The sequence below is a fragment of the Alligator mississippiensis genome, chromosome 11 (assembly GCF_030867095.1).
Source record: "Alligator mississippiensis isolate rAllMis1 chromosome 11, rAllMis1, whole genome shotgun sequence".
Lineage (NCBI taxonomy): Eukaryota > Metazoa > Chordata > Crocodylia > Alligatoridae > Alligator > Alligator mississippiensis.
In genome coordinates, this window is record NC_081834.1 from 57171978 (window position 1) to 57199933 (window position 27956).

Genomic DNA, 27956 nt, shown 5'->3' on the forward strand with positions numbered 1-27956 from the left:
GTCATAGTGGACTCCCAGTTGAACATGAGTCGTCAGTGTGACAAAATCATCACCTAAGCTAACCTCACTTTATCATGCATCAGCAGATACATGAAAAATAGGTCCAAGGAGGTGATACTTCCCCTCTATGCGGCATTGGTCAGACTGCAGTTGGAGTACTGTGTCCAGTTTTGGGCACTGTACTTCAAGAAGGATGTTGATAGACTCGAGAGGGTCCAGAGGAGGGCCACTCATATGGTCAGGGGCTTACAGGACAAGCCCTATGAGGAGAGACTGAGGGACCTGGACCTCTTCAGCCTCCACAAGAGAAGGCTGAGAGGTGATCTTGTGGCCACCTACAAATTCATTAGGGGGATGCTGCAAGGAACCGAAGATCCTCTGTTCACCAGGGCACCTCTTGGGGTAACAAGGAACAATGATCACTGACGGGGAGGAGATTTAGGTTAGACATCAGGAAAAAATTTCTTCATGGTAGGGTGGCCAAAATTTGAAATTGCCTTCCAAGGGAGATGGTGCTGTCCCCTACCTTGGGGGCCTTTAAGACACGGCTGGATAGGCATCTGGCTGGGGTCATCTGACCCCAGCACTCGTTCCTGCCTAGGCAGGGGGTCGGACTCAATGATCTGTTGAGGTCCCTTCCAACCCTAGCATCTATGAATCTATGAAGTGGTAATAGCAACCACATCTGTGACGTGGTAATAGCACCTGCTACAATGGGTTCCTAGCTGATGACTCCAATAATACAAAGAGCAAAAGACGCTTGTAACAAACAATCCGTGTTGAAATGCACATAAAACTGCACAGCTGCTATGTGAGAAATGGATCAGCACCATATAGGGAAAATATTGAATATCAGAATTCATTTATATTTTGCAGAAATTGTAGCAAAACAGTCTTGAGGCAGAAAGCCATTCATTGTGTGACCAGTTTCATGTCACTGTTGCAAATGCCAGCAAAAGTGAGAGAGTGGAACAAAGGCAACCAAAGGTGGGGGCAGGATGAGGGACAACATCTCAAAATCTGACATCTGAAAAATGAGCTGAAATGAAAGTTTGGATGCGAAACCAAATTAATTTTTTTTTTTCCATTTCCTTCCAAAGTGCCTCACCAATATCTCACCATTGCCCCCCAAATGGCCCACCCGATACCCTTGGGACCTCCCACAGACAGTTCCGACCCAAAAAGACAAGGTATCCGACTGAAAACAGTTCACATGACATGAACTCTGCTTCACAGGAAACCTGTTTGATATGAAAAGTTTGACTGCAAAAGTCTCCAGAGATCATCAAACCTGGAGCTGAAAAGCAGAAGAAAAATCTTCCACCCAGAGGGAAAAGAAAAAAAAATCAGGGCTCACCCAGGGTCTGAAATACATGAACATTTGAAGGATGCGAATGGCTGGTTAATTGTGGGGAACTTCTACGTTCTCCCCATTTGCATGGCAGCGGGTGGGAAGGTGTTTCTTCTCTCTGTTCTTTCCCTTTCAGTGAAGGAAGGGGAACGTGTGGGCCAGCAACACGTGACCGTGCTGGGGCGGGGGGTGGAGGGAGGGGAAGATTCCCATTCAGCTGCGCTCTGCTCATTCCGCTAGTCCGGCTGGCTGCCTTGGGGGGAGTTACGGACCCAGGACAGAAGCGGTGGCCTTGAATAGAGCAATGCACAGTCCCTCTGTGAGATTGTGGAGCTGTGCCCAGACTGTAACACCAGGCTAATGCCAGCTGGTAGTCCCTGCAACACAAGAGCTATGTGGCAGGTGAAGGATATTTGAGGGGGCAGAAACTAAGCTGTGGGGAAGTCTTGTCTGGTGAAGGACTCGGCACGTAGGGCCCTGGATTCTGCCATGAAGAAATACAATCCCAGCTGGATTTAGGAAGGCAGGATGGTATCGTCCCAGCTAGACACTGCGCAGGCACACAGAGGGTTAGTGCTCCGGTTCTGGATAAAAAAAAATCGGAGGCGTTCACCAACTTGGAAGATCATGGGACCGTGGAGTTTTATGATTTGTCTGATGTTACGCAGAGGCACCAGCACGCCAATAGGCAGAGCTTTTGCTCAACAAAGCCCGGTATAAACACCCCCCCTGACGTCAGAACGGGGTGCAGTCACCGAAGAGAAGAGGATCCAAGCAGACAGAAAGGTAAGGAAGGGGGAATGGGATCATTTCACAGCTCTTTTAGTCACTCAGGAGAAGACAGGCCAACAGCTCTGGGCCCCAGGAGAGCCCAAAAGACAGAGCCCATGGGTCTGCTTCGGTGTTGGGGTGTTGGGCATTGCTGAATAAACTGACTCCACTGCTCCGATCTGGGGAGGTGCTGGGGTGGATTCTGGGCTGCATGAATCTGTGTTTGATCTCCGGTGGCAGGGGTGGGTTGCATTTACACTGGGCTCCAACTGGTCTGTCCTGGAGCAGGATGGCAGTCAAGACAGTGGCCAGGCAGTCGGCATTCAGGATGACAGATCCCAGGGGCTAAATACTCGTCTCTATTATGATATAGCAGGCACGCCCAAGTCGGGAGGGGAATGATCAGGGTTTATACTTAGGTAGCGCAGATTAAAGCAAGGCGTGACTCCACTGGATCACTCTGGATTTACCCTGAGGGAATGGAGGTCCAAGTGTGGATTCCCATGGGGTTTTTCAAGGGGGAAGGTGGGGGGCTCCATTGAGTCAATCAGCTGAAGAGGTGGCTCACTCTAGGGGCTGGCTTTCAGAGACACAAGCATAACTCCCACAAAAATCACACCTCCACTCTGCTTTCACTGGTTTTCCAATCCTCAGTTGTGAGCATTTGAATTCTCAAGCACAGAAAGGGCACAAAAGGATTGTAATGAGTTAATTGCCCTTGCAAGGCCTTTGTGCAGGCAGATTCGCCCTTCCAGGCCCTACCGTGAGATATGTGGAGTGAAAATAAGTGAGCAAAAGAACACCCATTTTCTCCATCTCGTTCCCAGCCCTGAGAGATCTCTTCCTTCTGCAAACTGAACATCCCCTGCCTCTGGCCCACCTGCCATGGCTCCAGCAAGCTGCAGACTGAGAGAGGATTGCCCAGAATGTGCCATCACAGCTGGGGCACGGTCTCTGGTGTCTTTTGCTGAATGCCTGAAGCGTGTCCCAGGGGGAACAGGAGTGCCTCAGGACATGCAAAGACATATTGTCTGTGCCTCCGAGAAGCTGCAGACCACAGAGAAGAAGTCCAAAGAGCACCTGGATACCTTGAAAGCCCAGAACAAGGAGCTACTGCTCCAGATGAAAAGGCTGGAGGATGAAAAGAGGAAGAAGGAAACAAACATCAGTCAGATGAACATCAAGTTGGCATCGGCTGAGAGGACAATGGAGAAAGCCCAGAGCATGGTGGACACAGCTGAGCAGCACCTTTACAAACTTAGGGAGCAGCTGAGGAAAGTGAAGCAGAAGGAGAAATGTGAGACAATCCTAAGGAACATCATCCTGGGGCTCTTGCTTATTTACACTGTCATCGGTAAGTATTGAGCGCAGCTGGGCTGTGGGCTTCCCATGGGGTGGTGGTGCATCTCCTGCATCTGGTAGCACACTGGCTGTGGCACTGGCCTAGAGGTTAATGTAGCCTGCTCACCTGAACTATCACACCAAGGTGAGCAGCCAAAGCTCAAATGAGTTCAATGGCCAGGCATCGTAGAGAACATGCAACACTTACCCACCAGTGAGTTATAGGCATTGTGTGGGCTCCCACAGACAGGTTCCAGACAGAAGAGGTGGCCAGGGTGGGAGGCCTAGGAGAAAGATGTTGCTCAGAATTAAAAACAAGTATCATCCCTGATTCTACTTCTGGGAATGGGCTGATCTAGAGGCGACTGAATCTCTACAAATTCAATTCCCCCTCATAACTTTATTAAAGCTCTCTGAGATCAATAGATCAGGCCCTTTGCCTAGGTTTGGAGTATCAGAGGGGTCTCTGGCAGTCACGTGTCTGCCTCACAAGTGTCTGCTGCACCCATCTCTCTGCCTCCAGCAGTGAATCTGCTCTCTGTTACCCCACTGGCACTAAACCATAGTTTGGCTGTTTCTGCAGGAAATTTCCCCACCTGCCACTTCCACCCTTTCATTTGCAACCTCAGCAAAGTTGCCCAGGGCTGTACAGAGATGGAGCTGCCCTTATCCTATGAGAAGAGGCTCCCCTCCATATCAGGAGGGCACATAGTGATAGAGGCTTGGGGAAGACAGTCTGTCAGGGTGGGTATTGAACCATGAGACACCTCTTGAGTTGTGAGTGTCTCCTGCCTGAGGGCAAATAAGGCTTCTGCTAGCCATACTGGGTCTGAACATGTTTTAAATCACCATATTTACTTGTATTGCATACTACATAAAACTTTTCCCCAAAAATTAGCTTTCCAAAATTGATGCATGTGTCTTCCATGGGGAAGATGATTTTCTGCCTGGAATAGAAGCAGTGGCATTTCTATTCAGGCAGCACTGAGGGAGCCAATTGACTTCATGGCACCATTAGAACCAGCTTGTTTTCTGCTGTTCCCTTCACTCAACAGGTGTTAATAGCCCTCTCTCCTTTTTAATGCTCCTGATGTTCCATGAATCAAACTAGCCTTTCTTCAGCTTTTTTGCTAAATAAGTTGCAGAGTAGCTCCTCCTGGTCTCCATTCTCCTATTTCACATCCCAGCAGCCTGTTTTCAGCTCTTTTCAACATCACAAGTCTGCCCATAGAGTCCAGTCTTTAGCAGCAGTTAGAGTTTCAGCTTTTGGCAGAGCAGCCAAGAGCTGACAGATTCAGCCATGAAAAAGTTAAAACTACAGCTTTGGCCTCAACAGGAAAGGGAGTAAGAGTGATTAGGCTTTGCCCCTGCTGTATGCAATTCTTCCTTTCTCCACAACTCAGAAAAAAAAAATCTTTATTCTGCCTTACAAAAAAACCAGAGTGTATGTCCTATTTAGAGACATGAGAAAATTTGGTAATATACCTAAATGACAGTTTTGATAAAAAGACATTTCCACAGAATGGCTCAGCTTTTCCTAAGAAAAAGTTAATATTCAGAACTAGCAAAATATAAAAGATTTTGAATGATTTTGTGAACCTGAACTACTCTCCAGGGGCCTTGGGCTTTGATTCTTCTATGCTAGTCTGCTAAGACAGAGACCACCTCTCTTGATGCCCTACCTCCACATCTTGGTGAGGGGGAAATGTGCACCCCAGCTGCATCTTCGAAGTTGTAGTCTGGCTAGGGAGGCTGCCTTATCAGGAAGAAGGATACTACAAGACAGCTGAGCTACAGGCATGAGTGGATCTAGGATTTTAAAGAAGGGGGGTGAAGATGGTGTGGTGCATCACCACATACAAATACATGACACACATTTTTCTGCAGCTAAAGAGAAACTAGATGTGTTACCAATATGCTAGGGCCCTAGAGTTATATTTTGCAATTTAAGATTAAAGCCAAAACAAATATTACTTTACTGGAATTTGCTAGATGATATATTGTTTAAAAAGCACAGGGCTGGAAATGGATTCAGGAGGCCATGAAAGCAGGTTCATCCCTTATTAAACCATCCCACGTGTTTGTCTAACCTACTCTTAATCCCCAAAGCTAGTGAAAAAACAGAAAGTGTTTCATCAGTCCTGCAGTTATTCTAGTTAAATGTGCAGGTCTTACTCAGATTCATAAAACACAGTCTAGTCTTCCTGAGCTTCTTGACAGAGCCTCCAATATTTCACCATTAGCCGTTTCTACACCTGAGTTAATATGACCACACCTGAGTTAAGTTTTCTAGGTAGAACTTAAAATAGTCTACAGGACTGTGAAATAGTCAGAAAGAGATTTCCAGGAATGGCTGACAGGCAGCAACATTGCAGAAAAAAGGATAATTTGACATGTGGAATATCAAAACCATTAAAAAGGAGAGAGGGTCATTCATACCTATGAAGTGGAGAGGGATCAGCAGGAATCAGGTATATTATAGCGAGTCGTGAAGTTAATTGACTCCCTCAGTGCTATCTAAACAGACGAAATGTTCCCGTCGCTTCCAGGCAGCTGGTTTTGAAAATCCAGGTGGAGCAGGAATCAAAGTAGGTGCAACTGCAGCATTGAAGCATCCCTCAATCAACCCTTTGCTACACATCCTAGCAATCTCCCCTCCCCTGGCCCCACTCCTCCACTGAAAATGTTTCCACACAGTAGATTGGGTGTTTTATAAGACATTGGTCAATTAAGTAAAATCCTGTTTCTTGTCTCAACATAGTTTCCATAGAATACATTAGAGATGCCCTCAAACTGAGCCGGGAGAACCAGTCCGCCATCTCACTGAGCGTCTTGGCTGCGATTTGTCAGGCATCTCTGTACATGACTCAGAAAGCAGTGCAGGAGCTGGAGGCATCCATCCGTCGCTCAGAAGACAAGGCGTCTGAATTCAAACAGGAAGTTTATGCCTACAAGAAGCAGAATGAAGAAATCAGAGAGAAGATCAACGAAGACAACAGCGCCCATCAGAGAATCAGTGAAGAGATGGACCGTGGAAGAGATAAGCTTTTGGAGGTGAACAAGGAAGAAGAAGAGGTGAGAAGATACCACAGCCCCCTGAATCGGCTGGTTAAGATGGTCAACAGCATCAAGAATGTCTCAGACCATGATGATATCTGGGACATTTTGAAAATGGTTTCACAGTCCTTGATGCAGCTGGGAAAGGAAGGAGCCACAAACTTCGGGTGCTCTGCTGAAGAAGAAAAAAACAACCAGGTGAGAAGGCTAAAAGGCATCATGGACAGTCCTTGGTAGGTGATAGCCATAGGGCCAGGCCTGCAAATGCAAGGGGAAGTGACGCAAGCATTCCAACAGCATGATTCCTGGAAGTCTTTCAAGGTCAAGGTCTAGGATTGTCAGAAGAAAAGAATTAAAGTATCAGACCATGGTCTAGAACCTGGAGGCCTTCAGTTTACTCAGCACAGCCACTTCTCCTAATCTGCCACCTCCTCAGCTGAACTTTTGTGTAGACACAGGTGGTCAGAACCTGATATCTTAACCTAGCGCCCTGCCCACTCCCTGCAAGTGGTGTTGCCAGCCAGGGTCAGCCGACTCTATCCCCCTTTCTTTAAAACCCCCTGACCCAGAAGTGGAAGTGCCTCAGCAAAAGGTTCAATCTTGTGTTCAGGCTGTCTCACTTCTGGGTTGTGCTTCTACTTGCTCTGATGGATTTCCCAAACACCCAACTCAACATGTCCACGGCCCCTGGGTTTGGCATGACCCTTTAGCTCCCTAACCCAACTCTGTTTTGGTCTCCCTGGCTGGTCTCCTGACCTCACGCTCTTCCCAACTCTCTGCATCTCTGATTCAGTTCCCCAGAGAGAGCTTCTGGCTCCCCTACATGAACTGTGCACTTTCCCCTCAGATCTTAGTTGCTTCTTCTGACCCTGGGTGACCCTCAGACCTGGCTCCCCATGACCCAGCATGACAGAAAGACCTGAAAACCTCATCTCCCAAGGGGTTCTCATTGCCATCAAGAGAAGATAAACAGTCTACCAGATACATAAGCATCATAGAGAAATCGGGCTAGAAGGGCACTAGGGGGTCCTCTAGGCCAGTGTTTCTCAACCCGTGGGTTGTGAGCCAAAAGTGGATCACAAGAATATTTGAAAGGGTCATGAGCAAGTCCCATAAAGATGTAGGAAAGCATGGGTTTCCCCTTGCAGTCTGATAGCATTCCAGCCTGCAAGGAGCTGCTTCGGGCAAATTGGAGGCAGTGGGCACATGTCCATCTGTGCATACCCCGCCCCACACACACACACACACACACACACACACACACACACACACACACACACACACACACGGCTAGCATGCAGCCAGTCAGTCGTGGGAACAGCCCCAGCACCTGAATGCAGATAAGTGCATGGGGAGTGGGGGCTGGAGGTCCAAGATTTGGGAGTTATCTGGGGCGGGGGGGTGAGTGGATGAGGCAGTGCAGGTGCCTGCTGGCACTGGGGGAATGTGGTTGGGGGCCGACGCTGTGTCAGGGCAGGAAGCAGCAAGGAAGAAGGCACCTGCCTCTCCAGTGGGGGGAAAGGGGTCTTTCAGGGGTGGTGGGCTGCTGCATGACACTGGGGCTGGTAACAATACTCGCAGGGGCAAGGAGGCCGGGAGATACTGCTCAGAGGGCAGGTGGGGCTGTGACCAGGCTGCTCAGTGTGGCACAGGAGCCCCAGCCCAGGGCAGGGAGGGTGCCACAGAACTCCACTCCTCCCTCCAGCCTGTGTCAAGGCTGAACTCACTCCACTGCCACCCACATGAACCACAGCCACTGCAGCCACCATGCTCTGAGTGGGACAGGGACAGTAGGGGATCCCCTCTGGAAGGGCTGAGGAGGTAGGGGGCTGTGATTTGGCAGTGAGAGGCACCAGCATGGCCCAAGAGGGCAGGCGACCATGGGTCAGGAGTGAAGGGCATGGGCAGGGCCAGGGGGCTATGGGTTGAGACTGGCCATTGATGTTTACAAATGGGTCCTGGTACAAAAAAGGTTGAGAACCACTGCTCTAGGCAAGACCACCCCTAACTAAGCTATCCCAACCAAGTGTCTATCTAACCTACTCTTAAACTCCTCCAAGAGCAGAGATTCCAGTTCAGCCCCTGCACGTCTTCTGGGAGAACTAAGATTTTAAAAAAATCAATGCCTTTAATACCACCAGAACAACGCACTTTTAGAAATCTCTATGCAGGGGGCACATCTACACATTTATTGCTCAGTAACCAAAATTACTACACAGTATGGGCATGTGTCTACAAGTCTATGCCTGTCATGCAGTAAATATAGTGACTTATACCGATCTGAGAGTAAATTTGATGCCCGCATCATTCAGGTATCAAATTTACTCCCAATTAGTTACTACACAGTAATGCACATGTAGACACCTTACTGCAGAGTAACACTGTGTGTGTGAACTGACTTGGGACTATCTTGTGTGCAGAGTAACACTGTGTGTGTAGACTGACTCAAAATAGTCCCAAGTCAGTCCACACACAGTATTAATGCGCTTTAATGCCCGCACATATAGACACCAGCCTATTCCCACATATTGCGCAGAAATTTACTGCGCAGTACGAGTAAGCTGGCGTAAATGCATATATAGACATGCCCAAGGGGTAGCAAAGGCAACAGTATTTTTACTGGGAGTATGGGAAAGGAGTGCGGGAAAAAAAGACAGGAAAGAACTGGGCCCTCTTGAAGTAGTTGTTTGACTCCTCCAAGTTTGCAATTGATGTCATCTAAAATTTGCAGGGTTGGCTTAGTAACCTAAAGCAGGGGTGTCAAACGTACGGCCTGTGGGCCAGTTCCCGTTCAAGGAGCCACACAATCTGGCCCACCAGGCTACTAGTTGGAGCCATGACCATGGCTGTGAGCTGCCACAGAATCCACGGCCATTGGGCCCCAGCAGGTGTGGTGATCAGTGGCAGAAGGTTAAGTGAGGGCTGATACAGCCCCAGTTGCCTTCTGGCTTCTTTGTAGGGCACAAACTACAGTGGCCCCAACAACTCAGCTGCTGGCCTACATGCCCCATGATGGAGCTACAGCTGCTGCATGCCCCAGGCTGTATCGGGTCTGCAAGAAGCCCCGAAGTCCAGATCCAGTCTGGGGTACAAGATGAGTGTAATACCCCTAGCTCAAAGATTTTCAGGTTGCTTGGGTTGTTGTAGTTACATTTATATTGCATCAGTTTCTGCACATTTTCTCTCAAGCAATCATAGCAGATATTCAATCTTTGCCTGTGTCATGTTTCCATGTTATCCTGACAGCCTAGCTAATAAACAGATTTTGCACACTAAACCTGGCTGCCTTGTAACTGTAATGGGTGGTAAGGAGAGAGCCTTCCTGCTTGTTGAACCCCCTGTAGACTATAATGTTTAGCTCCTGGAGCTACTGAGGTACTTCTAGCAGAGCTATGCCAATGTGCCTGCTACGAAGTTGTCCCGAGGGGGTTAACAGGTGGTACAGTTCTCCCAGGCCCATGAGCAGTTGGTGGTGGAAGAAGAAACCCCCACGTCTGAGCTCTGGTAACCACAGGCACACCCGGCCTCTGGGACGAGGTGCTGGGAGCATTAGCTGTGGTGCTTAGGGCTCCATGCCTGGTCACCACCAGAGCCCTTGGCTCTTGCTCTAAGCCTCTCTCCAGGCCTTGGTCTGTCTTGGTTTCTTCATCTCAGCTTTAGCTCTGCCTGTGGACCTTGCCCCATGGTCCTTACCTGGCATCTTGGCCTTAGACTCTGGTTCTTGTCCTCTGCTGTTTCCAGACCTTGTCCCTAATTCTGGGGCAGGTCCACCCATGCCCAATCCCTACAGAGCCCATAGTTCTGGGCACTCTGCAGAGAGAAGTACATGGGCCCGGCCCTAAAGCAGGGTCATTGGAGCAGACACAGGATAGGAGAAAACATAAGTAATAGCTCCAAAAATTAATTGTCCCTTCCTTGGCCACTTCCTGGCAGGTCTGTCTGTAACGTGGTTGCATTGAATGTGACACTCAAAAGTTATCACAGAATCCTAGAGAAGTCAGGCTGGAAGGGACCTCCGGAGGTCATCTACCCCAACCCTGTGCCTGAAGCAGGGTCAGCCCTACACAAACCATCCTGTACAAATCCATACTCTAAACTCTTCATAAAACTACCATCAACCCTGATGCAACACAGGGCATCACACTCAAACCTGCCACGGGGAAAGCAGGGGGACCACAGCAGCCAACATCTGCTTCAGTTAAAGGTTGTTAATATACGTTCAAGAGATCCCAGGTAGAGGCCATGCCCCCTGCTATAGAGGAAGGCTAAACCCCACCACAGTCCATGCCAATCTGACCGTGGGGTAAAACTCCTTCCTGACCCCAAATATGGCGATTGGTCTGACCTTGAATGGAGTGGCAAGACACTCTAGCCAGGATTTTTCAGCTTTTGTCCCAGCAGAGAAGCATTGGCACGTCCCAGTCACCATCCCCAGCCTGGGCTGCAACCAGCACCCAATGGCTCTGGGGAAGGCTTAAAAACACATGGAGGGCCTGCCACATGTAGCAGAAAGCGATGGGGGAGAAAAGTGGAAGGAGGGAACTAGTAAACCCAGAAGCCTGGAAAATTCCCAAAGTAGAACATAGGCATGGCTATGCCTCCCTGTCCAACCTCTTCTCGAGGTGGCTGTCCAACTTCTTCTTGAACACCCCCAATGATAGAGAGTTCACAACTCCCCTAGGCATCTATTCCACTGCCTCCCGGCTCTGACAGTGAAGATGTTCTTCCTGACATCCAGTCTAAACAGACTGCAATTTCATAGACTTCAGCGGACTCCAAAACTCCAGAGAACATTTTAAGTACCAATGAGCAAAACCCTGCAGACATCAGAGAGGGGCCAAAGGGGAGAAATTGAGACTGAGTGTGTGTCACACCAACACCTGGTATCTATTTATTCCAGCCGTAGCTTCGAGCACCACCACAAGTGTCTGTACATCAAAGAACCAGGGGGTGGCACCCATAAACACCTTCCACCTGACAACACCCTGTCTCCTCTCCCACCTTCCCATTAGAGTATAACATAGGAACCCCCAAACAGAAGAGCACTGATGGGGAATGTGTGGGCATAGGGTAGGGAGTAAGGACTGGGGGGATGTGGACACAGCCCCTGGCATGCCTGGGTTCTCCTCTCAACCCCCCCCCCCCAAGCCCCATGAGTCCTGTGCTGCCCACCCAGATGCTTGGGACCCATTCCCCAATATTTGGTTACTGGTGGGGGGGACACATATCATCACAGCCCACGCCTTCACTACTCCTGTATCACCTTCCTGGACACCTGGGTTCTCACCTCTCAGCAGGTCCAGACACTCTCCATCCCAGGATGTTGAGGGAATTGGCAGGGGTTATTGGGAGGCCTCTGGCATGGCTTTACGAGCACTTGTGATGCTCTGGCCAGGTGCTGAGCGACTGGACCTTAACCTGTTCAGCCTTCACAAGGGAAGGCTGAGGGGGGACCTGGTGGCCGTCTATAAACTTACTAGGGGGGACCAGCAGGGTTTGGGAGAGACCTCGCTTCCTTGAGTGCCTCCCAGAGTAACAAGGAATAATGGCTGTAAGTTGCTAGAGAGTAGGTTTAGACTATATATCAGGAGGCGCTACTTCATTGTCAGGGCAGCTAGGATCTGGAACCAACTTCCAAGGGAAGTGGTGCTGGCTCCTACCCTGGGGGTCTTTAAGAGGAGGCTCGATGTTTACCTGGCTGGGGTCACTTGAGCCCAGTTTTCTCTCCTGCCCATGGCAAGGGGTCGGACTAGATCTACAAGGTCCCTTCCGACCCTACATCTATGAATCTATACCTGCCCCCCCCCAACCCTCTGCAGCTCCACACCCTGTGCTGCCCACCCATAGGCTCTCATCTCTGTGCTACCCACAACCCTCCATACTTCCCATGCCAGGAGCCCTGGCAGGGGAAGATGAGCACAGGCAGCTGACACAACACCTGGCATGGAAAGAAAGTGGGTGGAGAGGGGTTATGAAAGTACACACCAAATGCTGGATAGGGAAGGAGGCAGGAGTGTTATACCCGTGATGACTCTGGGGGCTTTTGTTTCGTCTGGAGAAGTACAAGAGAAGCCAAAGCAAGTTCCTCTGCCCTATACACTGGTTTAATGGGATATTATTCACCAGGCAACATAACCAAGACCAGCTACATGCAGCAGAGGATACACAGATATACTCACAGGCAGGTGGGGAGGACTCAGGCCCCTCATAATCCATCCTCATGTTCCAGGCAAGTTCCAGGCTCCCACCCCTCTGCCTTGTGTGGAGTTATAGATTCAAATTTCTGTATTCCCACCCCTTTCTCTGAGATAAGGGGCTCTTGGCCAATGGAGTAGGGAGCAGGGAAACTGGTTATGACCTCTGACCATTGTGCTTTTCTAGGGTCACCTTATTAGCATAGGGTGTGATCACAGGCTTAGGCATCTCAATTCCCTTGGCAACTAACTGGCCCTCACCATCCGCCTTCTCTCACATGCAAATCATTGGGATTCAGACTGAACTGCTTCTGGGGCCACAGTGTCTGGGAAGAGGACTGTGGTGAAAATGAGCTGAGCTGCCAGAAGCTATGAAGTTTCAATAACAGATACAAGCACAAACCTTACTTCTGTTGCAGAAATCATAGGGGCTTGTTCAGCTCCGTCAAAGCCTTCTGCTCTCAGAAGATGCTTTCCAACACCGGGACATTGGGACCCCACAACCTGGTCTCCTCTGAACCCTCTCTGCAAACTCCATGAACCTCTCACTACAAGGCAGGTTTCCCAAATCACCAGTCAATCTCACAGCTCTTTTCTGCACCTCTTTCCAAGTTTTGCACCTCCTTTTTTGGAGTGTGGGCAGCAGGACTGAACAAGGTCCTGTAGTTAATGGTCTCATTAACGCTATGAATTGAAGTGAAGCTGCCTCCCTCTTCCGTGTGGTTTCCAGCAGGACTGCAGAGTCCTTGTCTGAGTCTACCCCATTCCCAGACACCATCCCTATCCCATATGTATGGCCCATGTTCTTGGTTCTTGGAGGTAGTCTTGCAGTGTGTGTTTGTGTATAGATGTATATACGTGTGTATGTATGTGTGTATATATGTATGTATATCTATATGCTTGCAGCATATATATGTGTGTATATATTACATACACATACACGCACATATATACTATATATATTTATGTGTATATATGTGTGTACATACATATACATGCATATATAAACATCTATATATACACCTATCTACATACACACACATATATACAAATATACATACACACACATATGTGCTTGTCTGTGTGTGTGTGTGTGTGTGTGTGTGTGTGTGTGTGTACACGTATGCATAAGCATATATCGTTTCATTGTTCCCAAATTCACTAAGCAATCCCTACTGAAGGGCTTTTCCCATCACAGCTGTACTAGAGCAGTTCATACATCACTTGGAAAAAAAAATTTTTTTTTTAAGGAAAGAAGGGGGTAGGGCTGAGTTTGTGTTAGAAATCACTACACTACATGGCAAGATCCTACCTCCAGTGGAAACACGGACATCTGTTTAATATAAATCTATCTGATGCTTGATTGGAGGGAGTAATTTGCAGTCCAAAAGCAGGCTAGATATGCACCTTTTCAACTAAATCAGAGATGCATAAGCTTTTTCTATGCCACAGCTTGCTTCATCAAATGCTGCTTATAACAGCTTATACATCTCGAAGGTGCAAACATACCCTGCCTACTTTCAATGCCCTGAGCCACAGAAGGAAGCTTCCAGGACACACAAATCCCAGAAAGCAAGGGGGGGGGGTTGCTTTAAGGATGCGTACTGCCCCTTTAAGAAGACAATTTCCGCCCTGGTAATGTGAGTTTTCATCTGCATGGGGCCCTGCCTTTGCTTTTCACCTTCCTGCCTTGGAGCCTGGAGCTGGCTGCAGGAAGCATTGCAAGCTCGGGACATTGGGACGACTGGTGCATATTAAAAAGGTGAGTTCTTCGCAGCCTGGGGGCTGGCCCAGGAGAAGAGAAAAGGCCCTTTGGAGCCAGCTCCTTCCTTGCTGTTAGTCAGCAGCTTTTTTACTGGATTTATCTGGGCATCTCCCCCAGTTGGGGATCCAGCTTTCTGGACTGCCGTGGTGCTGCACATCAGCTGGGGAGCTGTCTCTGGACTGGGGAGAAAGCTCTGCATCCCAAGAGTCAGCGCGGCGTATCTCCCTGCTTCGGCTCACTGCTTTTCTGCAGTCAAGGGGAGGGACACAAGGTCTCACTGGATGCAAGACGTAGAAACCATAGAAAATCTAGAGGAGTTGGGCTGGAAGGGACTTCCAGAGGTTATCAAGTCTAAGCCCCTATCCAAATCACCCTATCCAAATTCAGAACTTAACCTTAGCAATCATCTAGTCCAACCCCCTGTAAGAGGCAGGATCGTCCCTATCCAAACCACCCTTTACAAATCCATAATTTAACCTCAGAGGTTGCACCTAGTGCAACCTCCTGCTGGAGGCAGGATCAGGTTTATCCAAACCACCCTATACAAATTCACAGTTAACCTCACAAGTCATCTAGTCCAATTCCCTGCCTGAAGCAGGATCATCCCTATCCAAACCACCCTATACAAATCCATCGTTTAATTTCAGAGGGCACACCTAGCCCAACCACCTGCCTGAGGCAGGATCAGCCCTATCCAAACCACCCCAGACAAATCCACTGTCTAGTCTCTTTTCCTAAAACTGCCATCAGCCCTGACACAACACAGGACTGTCACACCCAAAGCTACTGCAGGGAAAGGAAAGGAAGCACAGAAGCTGATGCCATGCTGCTTTAAAAGGTTGTTAATATATGTTCAAGAGATCCAAGGAAACGGGCTGTGCCCCCCACTCCAAAAGTAGGAAACCCCCACCAATCCGTACCAGTCAGATCAGGGGCTGAAATTTCTTCCTGATAATTCAGCAGTTGGTCTGACTCTGAGCCTCTGTGCAGAATTGACTGTGTGGCTTGTGGGTGTTACTGGAATTGATGTCAAATCATTGTCCCTTCCTAACACCCTAGAGATGTTGGGCTGGAAGGGACCTTCAGAGGTCACATCTAGTCCAACCCACTGCCTGAGGCAGGATCAGCCCCATCCAAACCGTCGCGGATGAATACATAATCTCAACCCTTCATAAAATGACTGTGAGCCCTAACACAACGCACCATATCACACCAAGCCTGCCCCAGGTAGTGCGGGAGGACCACAGCAGCCAACATCCTGCTTCTGTAGGTTCCAGCCCCTAGCGTGGTTTCCAGACTAATTTTTCCATCATGGTTTGGTTTGGGTTTTTTTCCCCTTATTTTTAATCTCCCCAATTAAATAGATCAGGGGTTGTCAACGGGGGGTACACATACCCCTGAGGGTACTTGGGAAGGCCCTAGGGTAGGGATACGTGCAGGCGTGTGGGGACAGAGCACTGCCACTCACCACCCCGCGCCGCTGCCTCCCAGGAGCTGGGCTGGGGGGTGAGGGCAGCAGCTCCTCTCTGGGCTGCACAGGCGCTGCCCTGCTGGTCGCAGCGGGTGGGGGGACTCACACGCGGTGGCCGTGGCCACCACGCCACACTACCACCACTCTGCACATGGCCACGTGCCCTCCCCCCCCCCCCCCCCACTTGCTCCACATCCGTCTGCTGGGAGTACACTTATTAAAAAAGGTTGAAAACCCCTGAAATAGATGACACTGCCATTTGGTTTTGGCTTATGTAACGGTGGCATAAGCATCTCGCTAAGAGTCCAGGGTGGAGACAGCCAAAGCAGGGGACACCTCCCCTCGTGCTGTAAATTCAGCACCATGGTGGAGCAGCACCCCTGAGGGTTTGGGCCATGAATGTGGGGACCAGATTTACCAGGGGATTATTATTCTCAACCAGTGGGATCTTGGGCACCTTTTCCCACCTGTTACTGTGAAGCTTCCTTAATAACTACCATTCCTCCATCTTATCTGCACAGCCATAATGGGGGATCTCTCCAGCGCATGTTAACAACCCTTGTAGTGATATAAGAATTGCCATTTACTGGGTCAGATCACAAGTCTGTCTTTCCCGATCTCTGGTGTCACACAGGAGCAGAGAGCAGACGCTGAAAGGAAGGGGGAAGTGGGCCTGACCAGGGCTTTTCCATAGTTCCTCTTCCTCTTGCAACCTTCAGCATTTAAGGTCTAGAAAGTTCTGATTCAGAGGCTGTGCCCCCAACTCCCATGCTCAATAGCTATGCCCTACAAGAGCATGCCCAATCCCTGTTTGAATCTGGTTACACCAGGGGCGGGCAATTATTTCAGCTGGAGGACAGCTTAATGAGTTTTGGTGAGCTGTCAAGGGGCTCCTCTTGATAGGTGCCCTACCCTCTGATCACCATCTTGGGACCAGACATCCCACCCTTAACCCTTGGCCTTTGCTTACTCCCCAACCTGATCCCAGTAGTACTCCTTTTGGAGGAGCAGGTTGCCATCTTGGAGCCTTCCCCCTCCCCCCCCCCCCCCCATCCCAAATCATATACTCAAAGTCAAGCATCTAGTATATTTTAATTTTATTTCAAAAAAATATTTTGGTCCTGATTTACATGTGTTTGTATAGGGTATGTAGCGGTAATGGCATAATAGGTAAAAAAAATAAAGTCTTACTCTTGTACATTGTGTGTGGGGTGTGGGTAGTGGGGTGTATTGTGGGGTGTGTGGGCCGGGGTTTGTAAAGGTATGGCTGTGTGGGGGTGTTGCGGGATATGTTGTGCAGTGTGGGGGGGTGTATATGTGGTGGGGTATGGGCAGGGTGTGGGTTTGTGGGATGTAAGGAAGGATGGGGGTGTTTGGGGGACCCTCCCGTATGCCCTTCCCCATAGTGCACAGGCCCTGCCGCACGTGGCAGCAGCAACAGCAGGCAGCAGGGCCCCTCTGCACGGGCACCGCATGGCTCCAGCCAGCTCCAGGAGCTTTACATGGTGGCAAGGAGCTGTGCCAGGCCAGCCTGCCTCTATTGCACGGGGTTCCCCGTGGCTCATTTGCAGCCCCCAGGACTTGCGCGCTGCCGGGGAGAAGCCGTGCACTGTGGCCTGGCCCCACTACCTGCTGCCACACTCAGCTCTTAGGATTCCCCTGGAAAACCTATGGGCCAGATAAAATCACATGGTGAGCCAGATGGGACCCATGGACTGGATATGGCCCACCCCTGAGTTACATTCTTGGCTTCCACCACATCTGGTGGCAACAAGTCACACACTTTAATGGCACATGATGTGAAGAAAGACCTTCCTTTTGTTCATTTTAAACTTTATAGAATCATAGAATGTACTTTGGACTAGTTTTATCTTGTCACCCCGAGTTCTTGTATTCGGAGAGAAAGTTAATCATAAATCCCTATTGACTTTCCATTTCCCATTTCAAATTTTGTAAGCCCATCTCATGTCCCCCTCAAGAGTCTCTTTTCTAAACTGAACATGCCCAGCCTCTTTAGTCTCTCCTCATAGGGAAGCCCCTCCATGCCACCCATCGGCCTTGTTGCCCTTCTCTGGACCTTCTCTAGTTCTTCTTGATCTTTTTTGAGGTGTGGGGACCAGAACTTGGCAGTCTTCAAGGTGTGGACACAGGATGGATTTATAAAAAGGGATTGTGAGACTTTCCATTCTATTTACAGTTTTCTTAATCCTAACAATTTGTTTGGCTCCTTGATGGCTGCTGAGCACAGATGATTCATAGATGTTAGGGTTGGAAGGGACCTTAGCAGATCATTGAGTCCAACCCCCTGCCCTGTGTAAGAAAAAGTGCTGGGGTCTAGCCAGGTGCACGTCCAGCCTCATCTTAAAGACCCCCAAGGTAGGGGAGAGCACCACCTCCCTTGTAAGCCCATTCCAGATTCTGGTAACCCTTATCGTAAAGAAGTTCTTCCTGATGTCTAACCTAAATCTGTTCTCCATCAGTTTGTGGCTGTTGTTTCTAGTTACACCAGGGGGTGCCCTGGTAAACAGAGCATCTCCTATTCCTTGCTGTTCCCCCACAATGAATTTGTAGGTGGCCACAAGATCACCTCTCAGCCTTCTCTTGTGGAGGCTGAAGAGATCCAGGGCCCTCAATCTCTCCTCGTAAGGCTTTGCCTGCAGGCCCCTAACCATATGAGCAGCCCTCCTCTGAACCCTCTTGATGTTTTTATCCAGGGGTCCACAATGAGTCCCAGATCTCTTTCCTCTGTGATAGCAGCTCATGTAGAACCCATCATAGCACTGGTATAGTTTGGGTTATCATTGTCTATGTGCATCATTTTAACCTTGACTTTCGTCTGCTGTTCCGTTGCCGTTTCATTCAACGGTGCCAGAGCATCCTGTAGTTCCTGACGCATGGTAGATCAGGGATGGGACAAGCAGCACAGTGACAGATAGGGAGTGAGCAGAAAGCAGAGCAGCAGATCACACAGGGAGCACAGGGCACAAAGCAGAAAGCAGAGCAACAGCTTGGACAGAAAGCACAGGATGGGACACAGATAGCCCTTGTCCCCCTGCTTTACCTTTGATAGCTTCAAGGGCTCTTGGTGCCTTTGGCAATGGGCCTTGTACTTGTGCAACAGGTTTGTTGTATAGTTCTAGGACCAGGTTAGACAAGGATGTGTCTGGGACAGTTTGGATGGAAATGATCCTGCCTCAGCCCATTAGACCAGATGCGACCTCTGGAGGTCCCTTCCAGCCTGAATTTTCTATGATTTATGCCTGGTAGAAATGATTAAATATTTTGAGTGGCTTTTGACAAAGGAGAAGAAATCCATGCAAACCTTCCAAATCCTCATGCTGTTTGACTGGTTTGTACAAGCCCACGTGTTTTATGGCTGTCTCCATGGCAATGTGTGCACTGTGAATTATAACAGTTGCAGTGAACCTGTTGGTGCTAAAAATCCCCCTAAACTGAGCCAGGCAAAGATAAAAAGATTGGAATAATGAAAGCATTTATTCATTACAAATGTAGCGGGATTCCTTGGGGTGAAGGGAGCGGGGATTCAGTTGTTTCACTAGAAAACTTCTCAGTCATAAAAGCTTCTGTCAGCCCAGACAGTGTTTCTCTTCCCATAAATAATTGGGCCACCTCTAACCCTTCTTTTCAGCCAGCTAAATGGACCAAATTCCTTTCCTCTCTCGCTGTAAAGCAACTCTTTCAAACTGCATTCTTATGTGCTAATCCCCAAGCTGTCCCCAGTTTTTCAGCAGCACTTGGATCACAAACTGTGTAGATCCCGTGTTTTCTGAGGAGCCCATGGTCTTCAGTATAGACTTGGCTGGAGAGACAGGCATTCATTTTTACCCTGATCATGGGAAAGTGAGGCTGGAAGGGACCTCCGAAGGTCACATCTAGTCCAGCCTCCTGCTCAAGATGGGATCGTCCTGTTGTGTTGTGCCCCAGCTCAAGTCTGGGATCGTGCCCGGTATGCAAGCACCAATAAGTATACCAGGGGTGGAAGTACAGAGGAAGTTTTATTGCCAGCAATAAATGGTGCAAGCGGATAGTTCACGTAACAAGCACACAGGTTACTACCTTTGGGTACCTTTTATACAGATGTTTGCAAGTGTATCGTTTGGTGATTGGTTACAAGCCACTGACATAAGACGTTCTCTACTGAGCATGTCTCTATACCTATGTTTTAGCCATGTGTCTCATTTACATACATGTATGTTTCATTAACATACTTTGCTCTGCCCAGGGGGTGTGATTTTTAGCATTATAATGAGACCTTTTTCTGAACTTCTTGCTATCTTGCAGGTGTCAGGGAGACATTATCTTGCTGGTGTCAGGGAGGCATTCTGGGAATCTTCTGCAGCCCACATGCTGCGCTCCCAAATCTTACATCGTGAAATCTCCCCCAGTAAAATCCTATCCTGCAGAACCTCACAATCACTGATTAAACGATCCCAGGCACGCGTCTGTCTAATTGGCTCATAAAAATCTCCAAGGAAGTTGATTCCACAGTTTCTCCAGGAAGCCTGGTCCAATCCTGGATCCCCTCCTAGTCACAGTGTTCCTCTTCACCTCCAACCTCAATGTCCCCTGCTCCTAGTCCTGTCATTTACAGCCAGAGAGAAAAGCCCATCTCCATCCTCTCTGTCCTTCTGGGATTTGAAGGCTGTGATCAAATCCCCCCTCTGTCTTCTCCAGACTAAATAACCCTAGTTCTTTCACCCTTTCCCCAACAGTCTGGTCTGCCAGGCCCCTGATCAATTGTCTTGCGCTTTGCTGGACTCTTTTTAAAAATCTGTCCATATCCTTCTTGAAACACAGGCCCCAAAACTGGACACAACACTCCAGGGGAGGCCTCACCAGTGCTGGATAGACTGGGAGAATCACTTCTCTTGATTTGCAAGTGACCCTCCTGTTAACAGCCCCCAGGATTTAACACCTCAAAAAGGGAGATAGAAGAACTAGAGAAGATCTGCAGAAGGGCACCGAGAGTGATGGGTTGGATGGAGGGGCTTCCATATGAGGAGAGACTAAAGAAGCCATGCCTGTTCAGTTTAGAAAAGAGATGCTTGAAGGGTGACATGAGAAGGGTTAACAAAATCCAAAATAATGGAAATGAAGCAAATAAGGGGGTTATTTTTTACTCTCCCAATACAAAAACTAGGGGTTGCAACACATAGCAGAGAAAGTAAGTTTAAAATGAAAAAAAAGGGATTTATTTTTCCCCCAACGTGTCATTCAAGTATGGAACTCGTTGCTACCAGCTACATGGAGGCTGACCCTTTAGCCAGGTTCAAAGGGAGATTGAACACATTTGTGGAGGAAAGGCACATTAGTAGCTATTGAACATGGGAGAGAGTGGGGCAGCAGTGGCGACGCATAGGGGGTGCACGTGCACTCCTGGAGAGCGCTGGTGCACTCCTTGACTGGCCGCACTCCCCGCTTAGGTGATGGGCATGGGGGGCAGGTGGGAGCACTGGTGCCCCCCCTGCAAGCATCGACCAGTCACCAGAGCCACTCCCAGAAGCAGCTGCAGTAATCAGCCATTGTGGGATCAGCCACGAGGGGAACCCCTCCCCCCCCAGTCGGCATGACTGGTTGCAGGGGGGGCGCATCCCCTCCCCCCCCCCCTCCGACTAAGGCGGCACCAGTCGTCCATGGGGGGCAGCCTCTGGATCAGAACTTCCTGGACCTTAAATACTAGCAGCTGCAACAGAGAGAGGAACAGTGAACAAAACCCTGCTCAGACCCAGTTCCCTCACCCTTTCAGCATTTGCTCTCTGCTGCTGTGTGACACAGGAGAGTGAGCAGACGGATCTGTGATCTGACCTAGTAAATGGCCGTTCTTATATTCTTGCGTTCTTATAATGCTTTTGGTTTTCCAGTCTGTCCATATCCTTCTTGAAGTGCATGGTCCAAAACTGGACACGGTGCTCCAGGTGAGGTGGAGACAGAGGGGATCTCAGCCACAGGGACACTAAGGCTATAAGTAGATGGCTCATATGACTTGACTGTGTCATTAAAGTGTGTCATTGATTGCCCCAGGATTTGTCCCAGCTCAGAACATGACCCTCTCAAGCTTGACCCCGGAGTCACTGTACAGATGTGCACAATGATGTCTCAGGATAAAGTGTCACTGCATTTTATCCAGCTTGTTTTAGAGTGAACTGGAGCAGGATAATGGACATGTATGTCTGTACAGTACCAGGAAAAAAGGCATTCACCCATGATAAATACAATGTTTCTTCATACCATAAAGCAGGGGTGCCCATCCTGTAACGTGGATGCTACAAGTGGTATGGCTAGTCTCAGTGGTTGGCACATGGCAAATCAAGAGGGTACATGGACCTACAACTGAGCCTCCTCTGCTGGACATACAATGTCAGGGTAACTAGAAATAATGGCCACAAACTGGAAGAGAGCAAATTTAGATTGGACATCAGGAAAAAAATGTTTACAGTGAGGGTTGCCAAAATATGGAGTAAGCTTCCAAGGGAGGTGGTGCTGTCCTCTTCCTTGGAGGTGTTTAAAGGGAGATTGGACAGACACCTGGCTGGGCTCATCTGACCCCAGCACTCATTCCTGCCCAGGGCAGGGAGTCAGACTCAATGATCTAATAGGTCCCTTCTGACCCTAACGTCCATGAAACTATGAAACTATAAGCAGCACAGTGGCAGATAGGGAGCAAAAAGAAGAGCTGTAGATTGGGCGGAGAGCAAAGGGCAGGCATAAGAACGCAAAGCAGCAGGTCAGGCAGGAAGGAAAAAGCAGCAGCAGGTGGGGCAGGGAGCTCAGGGCACAGAGCAGAAAGCAGAGCAGCAGACTGGGCAGGGAGCAGCAGCTCGGCAAGTAGTTCATGCCTAAGCCCAGACTGGCTTTGAGGTGTTCCTCTGCTGTGTCTGAAGAGCTCAGTCTTACCAGACATGCTCTAAAAATGCCAACTCTGCATGTATTAGATGGGCCACTGGTTCTTTTCTTTTCAACACAGTGAGAAACCCGGGCCCACTTCCCTCCTCTGCTGACAGGCTTCAACCTGATGTCTCCCACCTCCTTCCTCCAGGAGAAGCTGCTCTGAAGGGAGCGTACCTGCAGGGGACGGTACTCTCCACCCCTCCGGCAGAAGCTGTCGCCCCTGTGCAGAAGGGAATTCAAGAGTTATGTGGTCAGGAAGGGAGAGAGAGCACAAGTGTATAACCTGAAGTCTGGGGCATGACGATGGGAAGAGTGGGGAAGGGAGTGGGGACACCTGAGTAACTACCCTGCTCCCAGGATCAAATAAGGTACAGAAACAAGGAGTGGGTTCTGTGTTTTATACCATATTTTCTCAAATGCAGCATGCACCCCCCCCAAAAAACAAAAAACCCAACAGGTAGAAATGACAGTGTGCATCATATTCAATAAATACAGTAAGAGTGGGTTCTGCTACTTAGCATGTGAAACTTAATGTTTCCCATGATGCACAGGGCAAGATGAGGGCTGGGCCATGCTCCCTTCCTCCCCGCCATGCAGCCAGATTGAGGCCAGGCTATGCCCCCCACCCCTCACCTCACACAGCTGCTTCAGAGCCAAGCTGCTTCTCCTTCCCCTTCTTGCAGCTGGATAGGGACCCACCATGCCTGCCCTGGGAGCTGGATCAGGACCACCAGCCAGATCCAGCCTGTGGACTGACCGGACACTGTGCATCTGGCGCCCCAGGGAAAAATGTTGAGCACTACTGGATTAAACTATATGCTAAGTAGAGTGAACCTTTCTGGAGGATGATCTTAAGATGAGGTAATGTAAAGAAGGGTTTGAGACAGGTCTTCCAGCCTAGGGCAGCAGGGTCCAAAACTTACATATAGTACAATACTAGGAGTCAAGCAAATTTGAGAGGCCAGAGATGGTGACTGGACAATGGGTGGACCCAGGGGGCTTCAGAGTATAGAATAATGTCCAGCAAGGAGATTTCACCCAAGGTGGATCCACGGGGGTGCAGATGCACCCCTCTTTAATTCCTGCTCCACCCAAAGTTTAAAACCAACTCCCTGGCAGTGGCAGCACCATTTCTAGTCAGGCAGTAATGAGGGAGTCAATTGATATCATGGCCAGGGCTGTCCCTGAGGAAGGGGGTGCAAACCGGGGCGACTGCCGCAGGCCCCATACTTTGGGGGGCCCCATGGACAGTGCTGTATAGGCCCCGCTGTGGCCACCATGCACCGCCACTATCAAGCGCTACCAGCTCCATCTGCTTGCTCCCCTCCCCGCTCCGCGACCTCCGGCCACTCACCACCGCCCCCAAGCTGCGCACAGGCTGATATGCCTCGGGCCTCGCACACCTCTAGGGACGGCTCTGATCATGGCTCATTGTAATCTACACCATTCCTTCTAAACTCTTCATCCCACAGGTGTTAACCACCCTCTCTCCTTTTTAATGTTGGGGATGTTCTGCTTATCTAGCTATCCTTGCTCCGGCAATTCTGCAGTCTGTTACCTGCTCCTGGTCACGAAGTTCCTATTTCTCAGCCTTGCCAGACTGCTTTTAAATCCTGCTAAAAACATTAAAGTCAGGTGTGAAAATGTCATCAGGTGAACATTACTTCAGGCGGGGAAATAACTTTCAGTGCAGTATTGGATGCACTGTTGAGATGCTCAAGAAGGCTAGATTTTGGTTTCTGAAGCTGGAAGAGATGTCTGCTTCATTCTAAAGACCACAGGACTAATGAAACAACCTCTTTTGGTTATTTTTGCCTGGTTTGTTGTGTTTTTTTTTATACATGACATATGAGATAGTAAGAGACATGCCAATAAATGAATATCTGTTTTTGCTTCAATCTTAAACTAATATAGCCCTGGACCCCTAGCATATTAGTAACGTTTCTAGTTCCTTTTTAACGGGAGAAAAATCTATATTGTGTAATGTGTGATGATGTTCTTCACCATCTGCCCTCCATTTTTCAAAATCCTAGATCTGCCCATGGGTGACCCCTGTTCCCTGTTTTACAGGCTGCACCATGGCAGCTGAGGAGGAACCATCTCACACCATGATGAAATCTGAGCTGAGCTATGCGGAAGAGAGCAAGGTGCGTGAGGAGGCCAAGCTGCTGATGGGGCCTGAGGCTGACTGGGAGAAGTTCCTTCTGCTAGCCCCCATCACCGTTGCGCTGCTGGGACAGCTGGTGTGCATCACTGTGGAGAAGGGCGATTTCTCCATCCATGGCAATGCCCCTAGCAGTGGGTACAAATACTTCAGAGAGCCTGAATCCTTCAAGGTGTGCTTGAAAGAAGTATGTGACAGAGTGTGGGATGCCTTCCAGCTGGGCATGGACAACGCCACCCTGATCAGCCTGCAGTTGAAGAATGTCCCCAAGAAGATGGCAAATCTCATGCAGGGTTTCCTCCAGGATGCAAACTTGAGAAAGGACCAGCTTGTGGCACAGATCGAGGGCATGCAGGAAAAAGTACATGAGTGCAAGACCCTGGCCAAGGAGGTGAGGGCCAAGTTCTCAGAACAGGGAGATGCATTGCAAGAGCTGTATCAGGCCTGCCTAAATGCCAGAGAGGACTATAAGAAGGAATTGGAGACAATGCAGAAAGAGCTTGAAGGGGCAAGGATCCAGATGGAGCCTGCCAAGTGTGAACAGAACCGCGCTGAGCTGACACATGCACAGTTGGAAGATCAGGAGCAGGCAGCCTTCGAGGAGTTTGTGAAGGCAGTGAAATACAAACCCAGCATTCTGGATGCTCTTGGAGCAAAGGGAGAGACTCAGTTGATGGAACAACACACCGCTAAACTGGAGAAGAACCAAGAGATGCTGGTTGGGGCTCAGCAAGATAAGGAGAGCAGCTACCAAAGGATCAAACACCTGAACAAGGAGATGGCAGAACTCCAGTGTGCTGTGAATCGGTGTGAGCTGGGGGAAAGAGATTTGGAGGGGTACGTCTCCTCCCTGGAAGAAGGACTGGAGGCCTTGAGGAACCTGCATCAACAGTGCGTGAAGATGGTGCAGTTCTTCCAGATGATCTCCAACCTGGTGGACTTCTCTCTCAACTGGCACATCAGGGAATGCTTGGACTCGGCTAACGACCTCCAACAGGTCACACAGGCATTCAGTGCTGTCAGTGTGGCTCAGCTAGTACAATTGATCTCCCAAACCTATGCCACAATAGTTGAGAGATACCTGATGGAGCTACTCAGCCAAATGGGGTGTCTCCTGGGTAAGGACTGTTCCAGTTTCCACACTGAGAAAGCCCAGCTGGACAGAGGATGTGAGGATGCCCAGGAGGCCCTCACCAGGCTGGTGGGGGAGATGAAGGGCAACTTCCAGAGGGACCTCAGCACCAGGCTGGAGACCATAGAGAAGGTGAAACTCAAACTGAACCCCTGAGCTAGAGGGGGAGCTGAGAGAAATGAGTCAGTGCCTCACTGAGGTCCAAGCTACTAGCCTGAACCAAGCAAAACTCCACAATCAATAATTTTCACATCTTCTTTTGGATGACCTCAACCAGCCAGTGCCTCAAAGGTTGCTTTGGTAAAGCTCCATTTATCTCCATATCAGCTCTTGGAGGAGATGAGAAGGGGGCCTGCATGTTAGGACTAGAGAAGGACTGTACGTTTCAGTCTACAGCCCCTTCAGTTCTGAATGTGGCCAGGTGTTAAGACTCCCATCCACTTGCTCAAATTAGAAGATCCCTCAAAGGTAACTCCCATCCAACTTCATCCCACCAAGCTATTAAACCCATTAAGGAAGGGCCTTGAAGCAGGCCACTGCAAAGCAGCTTCTGCCACCTGGGCTTAATTTAGAAGAATATCATCAGCAGAAAGGAATTGGACCTTTTGTGGGGCTAGGGAAAGGGGTTGGCAATCAGCAGATGGGGTCGTTTCTCATGGGTGTTCCCCAACAGGATGGTGGAAGCCAGATGGGACAGGGGTGGAGAATGAAGAACCCTTGAACCAGAGTGCCCCATGGGAAAAGCAGAATTGTGAACCCTGCAAGGGTGCGCTCAGGCTGAACGGAGCCAGCTGCGCTGTGACTGGGTCAGGTCCATCTGTGGACACTACCCTGCCCCCTTAGCCCCTGCAGGCATAGTGTATCTCCATCCGTTGTTACCCCACGCTCCCCTGCACCATGCTGCTAAGAAGACTCTGGAAAAACTTGAATGATCAAGGAGGAATGCCAGCTGCCAAAAGGCAGCCTCTTGCCACTTAGCACTTGCTAAGAGCAACTGGCTGGGCCAAGCCAGAAGGAAGATCATGGGCATGAGTTTGCTGCTTGTTGTCTCAATAGTCCTCAGCATTTCACTGTATTCAGTATGTTCAGTGCTTCAGGGGCCCTGCCACATGTTCAAACAAAAATCAGAAACCAGCTATGAATCTGTTACACGTTTTAAATCACTGTGTAGCCAGTTGGCTTGTTTTGTATCTTGATAGACATTTTTATGGCATGATAATTCTTTTGCACGTGTAACCAGTCTTACTTTGCATGTGTGTCAGTCTAAATTGATTTCACAATTTAACCAGTGAATTGTGTAATATAGGTCACGTGTGGTGAGGGCCTCCGCAACCACAAGAATTAACTGCTAAAGCAACCTACTGGTTGAGGGAAGAGAAAGGGAAAGAGCAAGGACCCCTGGGTTTCGATTCTCGTGGTTGGAGGCAGGAAAGGGAGGGACTGGGGAATCCACATTACAGTAGTCGTGGCTGAGATCTGGATTCCCTACATGAGGTGACCAAATTGATTTGAACTTCAGTACATTCCTGTCTCAACTTGTAGCGCTGAGTCAATAAACCTGACATGACATGAACCAGAGTGCCCGGTGCTTTCTTTTAGCTCTAGCTAAAAGCCTTAACTCAGGTGTGGTCATATGAACTCAGGTGTAGAAATGACTGCCAGAGAAGTACTGGGGGCATTCTCAAGATGCTCAGCAAGGCTCGATTTTGCTTTATGAATCTGATTAAGAGATGTACGTTAAACATTCAATGGCTGCAGGGCTAATGACACAGTATCTTCCAGCTATTTTTTACCTAGTTTG

The 27956-nt window shown here is 49.2% G+C and overlaps 2 protein-coding genes across 5 annotated transcripts; both read left to right on the plus strand.

The window, feature by feature from the left end:
* The first annotated feature begins 1592 nt into the window (after window positions 1-1592).
* Window positions 1593-9797, plus strand: LOC102567947 (uncharacterized). Its single transcript, XM_006273386.4, has 3 exons — window positions 1593-2137; window positions 2950-3476; window positions 6225-9797. The coding sequence occupies exons 2-3, from the start codon at window positions 3008-3010 to the stop codon at window positions 6755-6757; spliced, it is 1002 nt and encodes a 333-aa protein (XP_006273448.2). The 5' UTR covers window positions 1593-2137; window positions 2950-3007; the 3' UTR covers window positions 6758-9797.
* Window positions 9798-14331: 4534 nt separating this feature from the next.
* Window positions 14332-27728, plus strand: LOC102568185 (uncharacterized). 4 transcript variants are annotated; one of them, XM_019500394.2, is made up of 3 exons: window positions 14332-14476; window positions 22936-23227; window positions 24930-27728. In XM_019500394.2, the coding sequence occupies exon 3, from the start codon at window positions 24938-24940 to the stop codon at window positions 26309-26311; it is 1374 nt and encodes a 457-aa protein (XP_019355939.1). In that variant the 5' UTR covers window positions 14332-14476; window positions 22936-23227; window positions 24930-24937; the 3' UTR covers window positions 26312-27728. The 4 variants fall into 4 exon arrangements, with proteins under 4 accessions (XP_019355939.1, XP_019355937.1, XP_006273449.1 ...); XM_019500392.2 differs by lacking the exon at window positions 22936-23227 and having other exon boundaries at window positions 24893-27728; XM_006273387.4 differs by lacking the exon at window positions 22936-23227.
* Window positions 27729-27956: the final 228 nt, after the last annotated feature.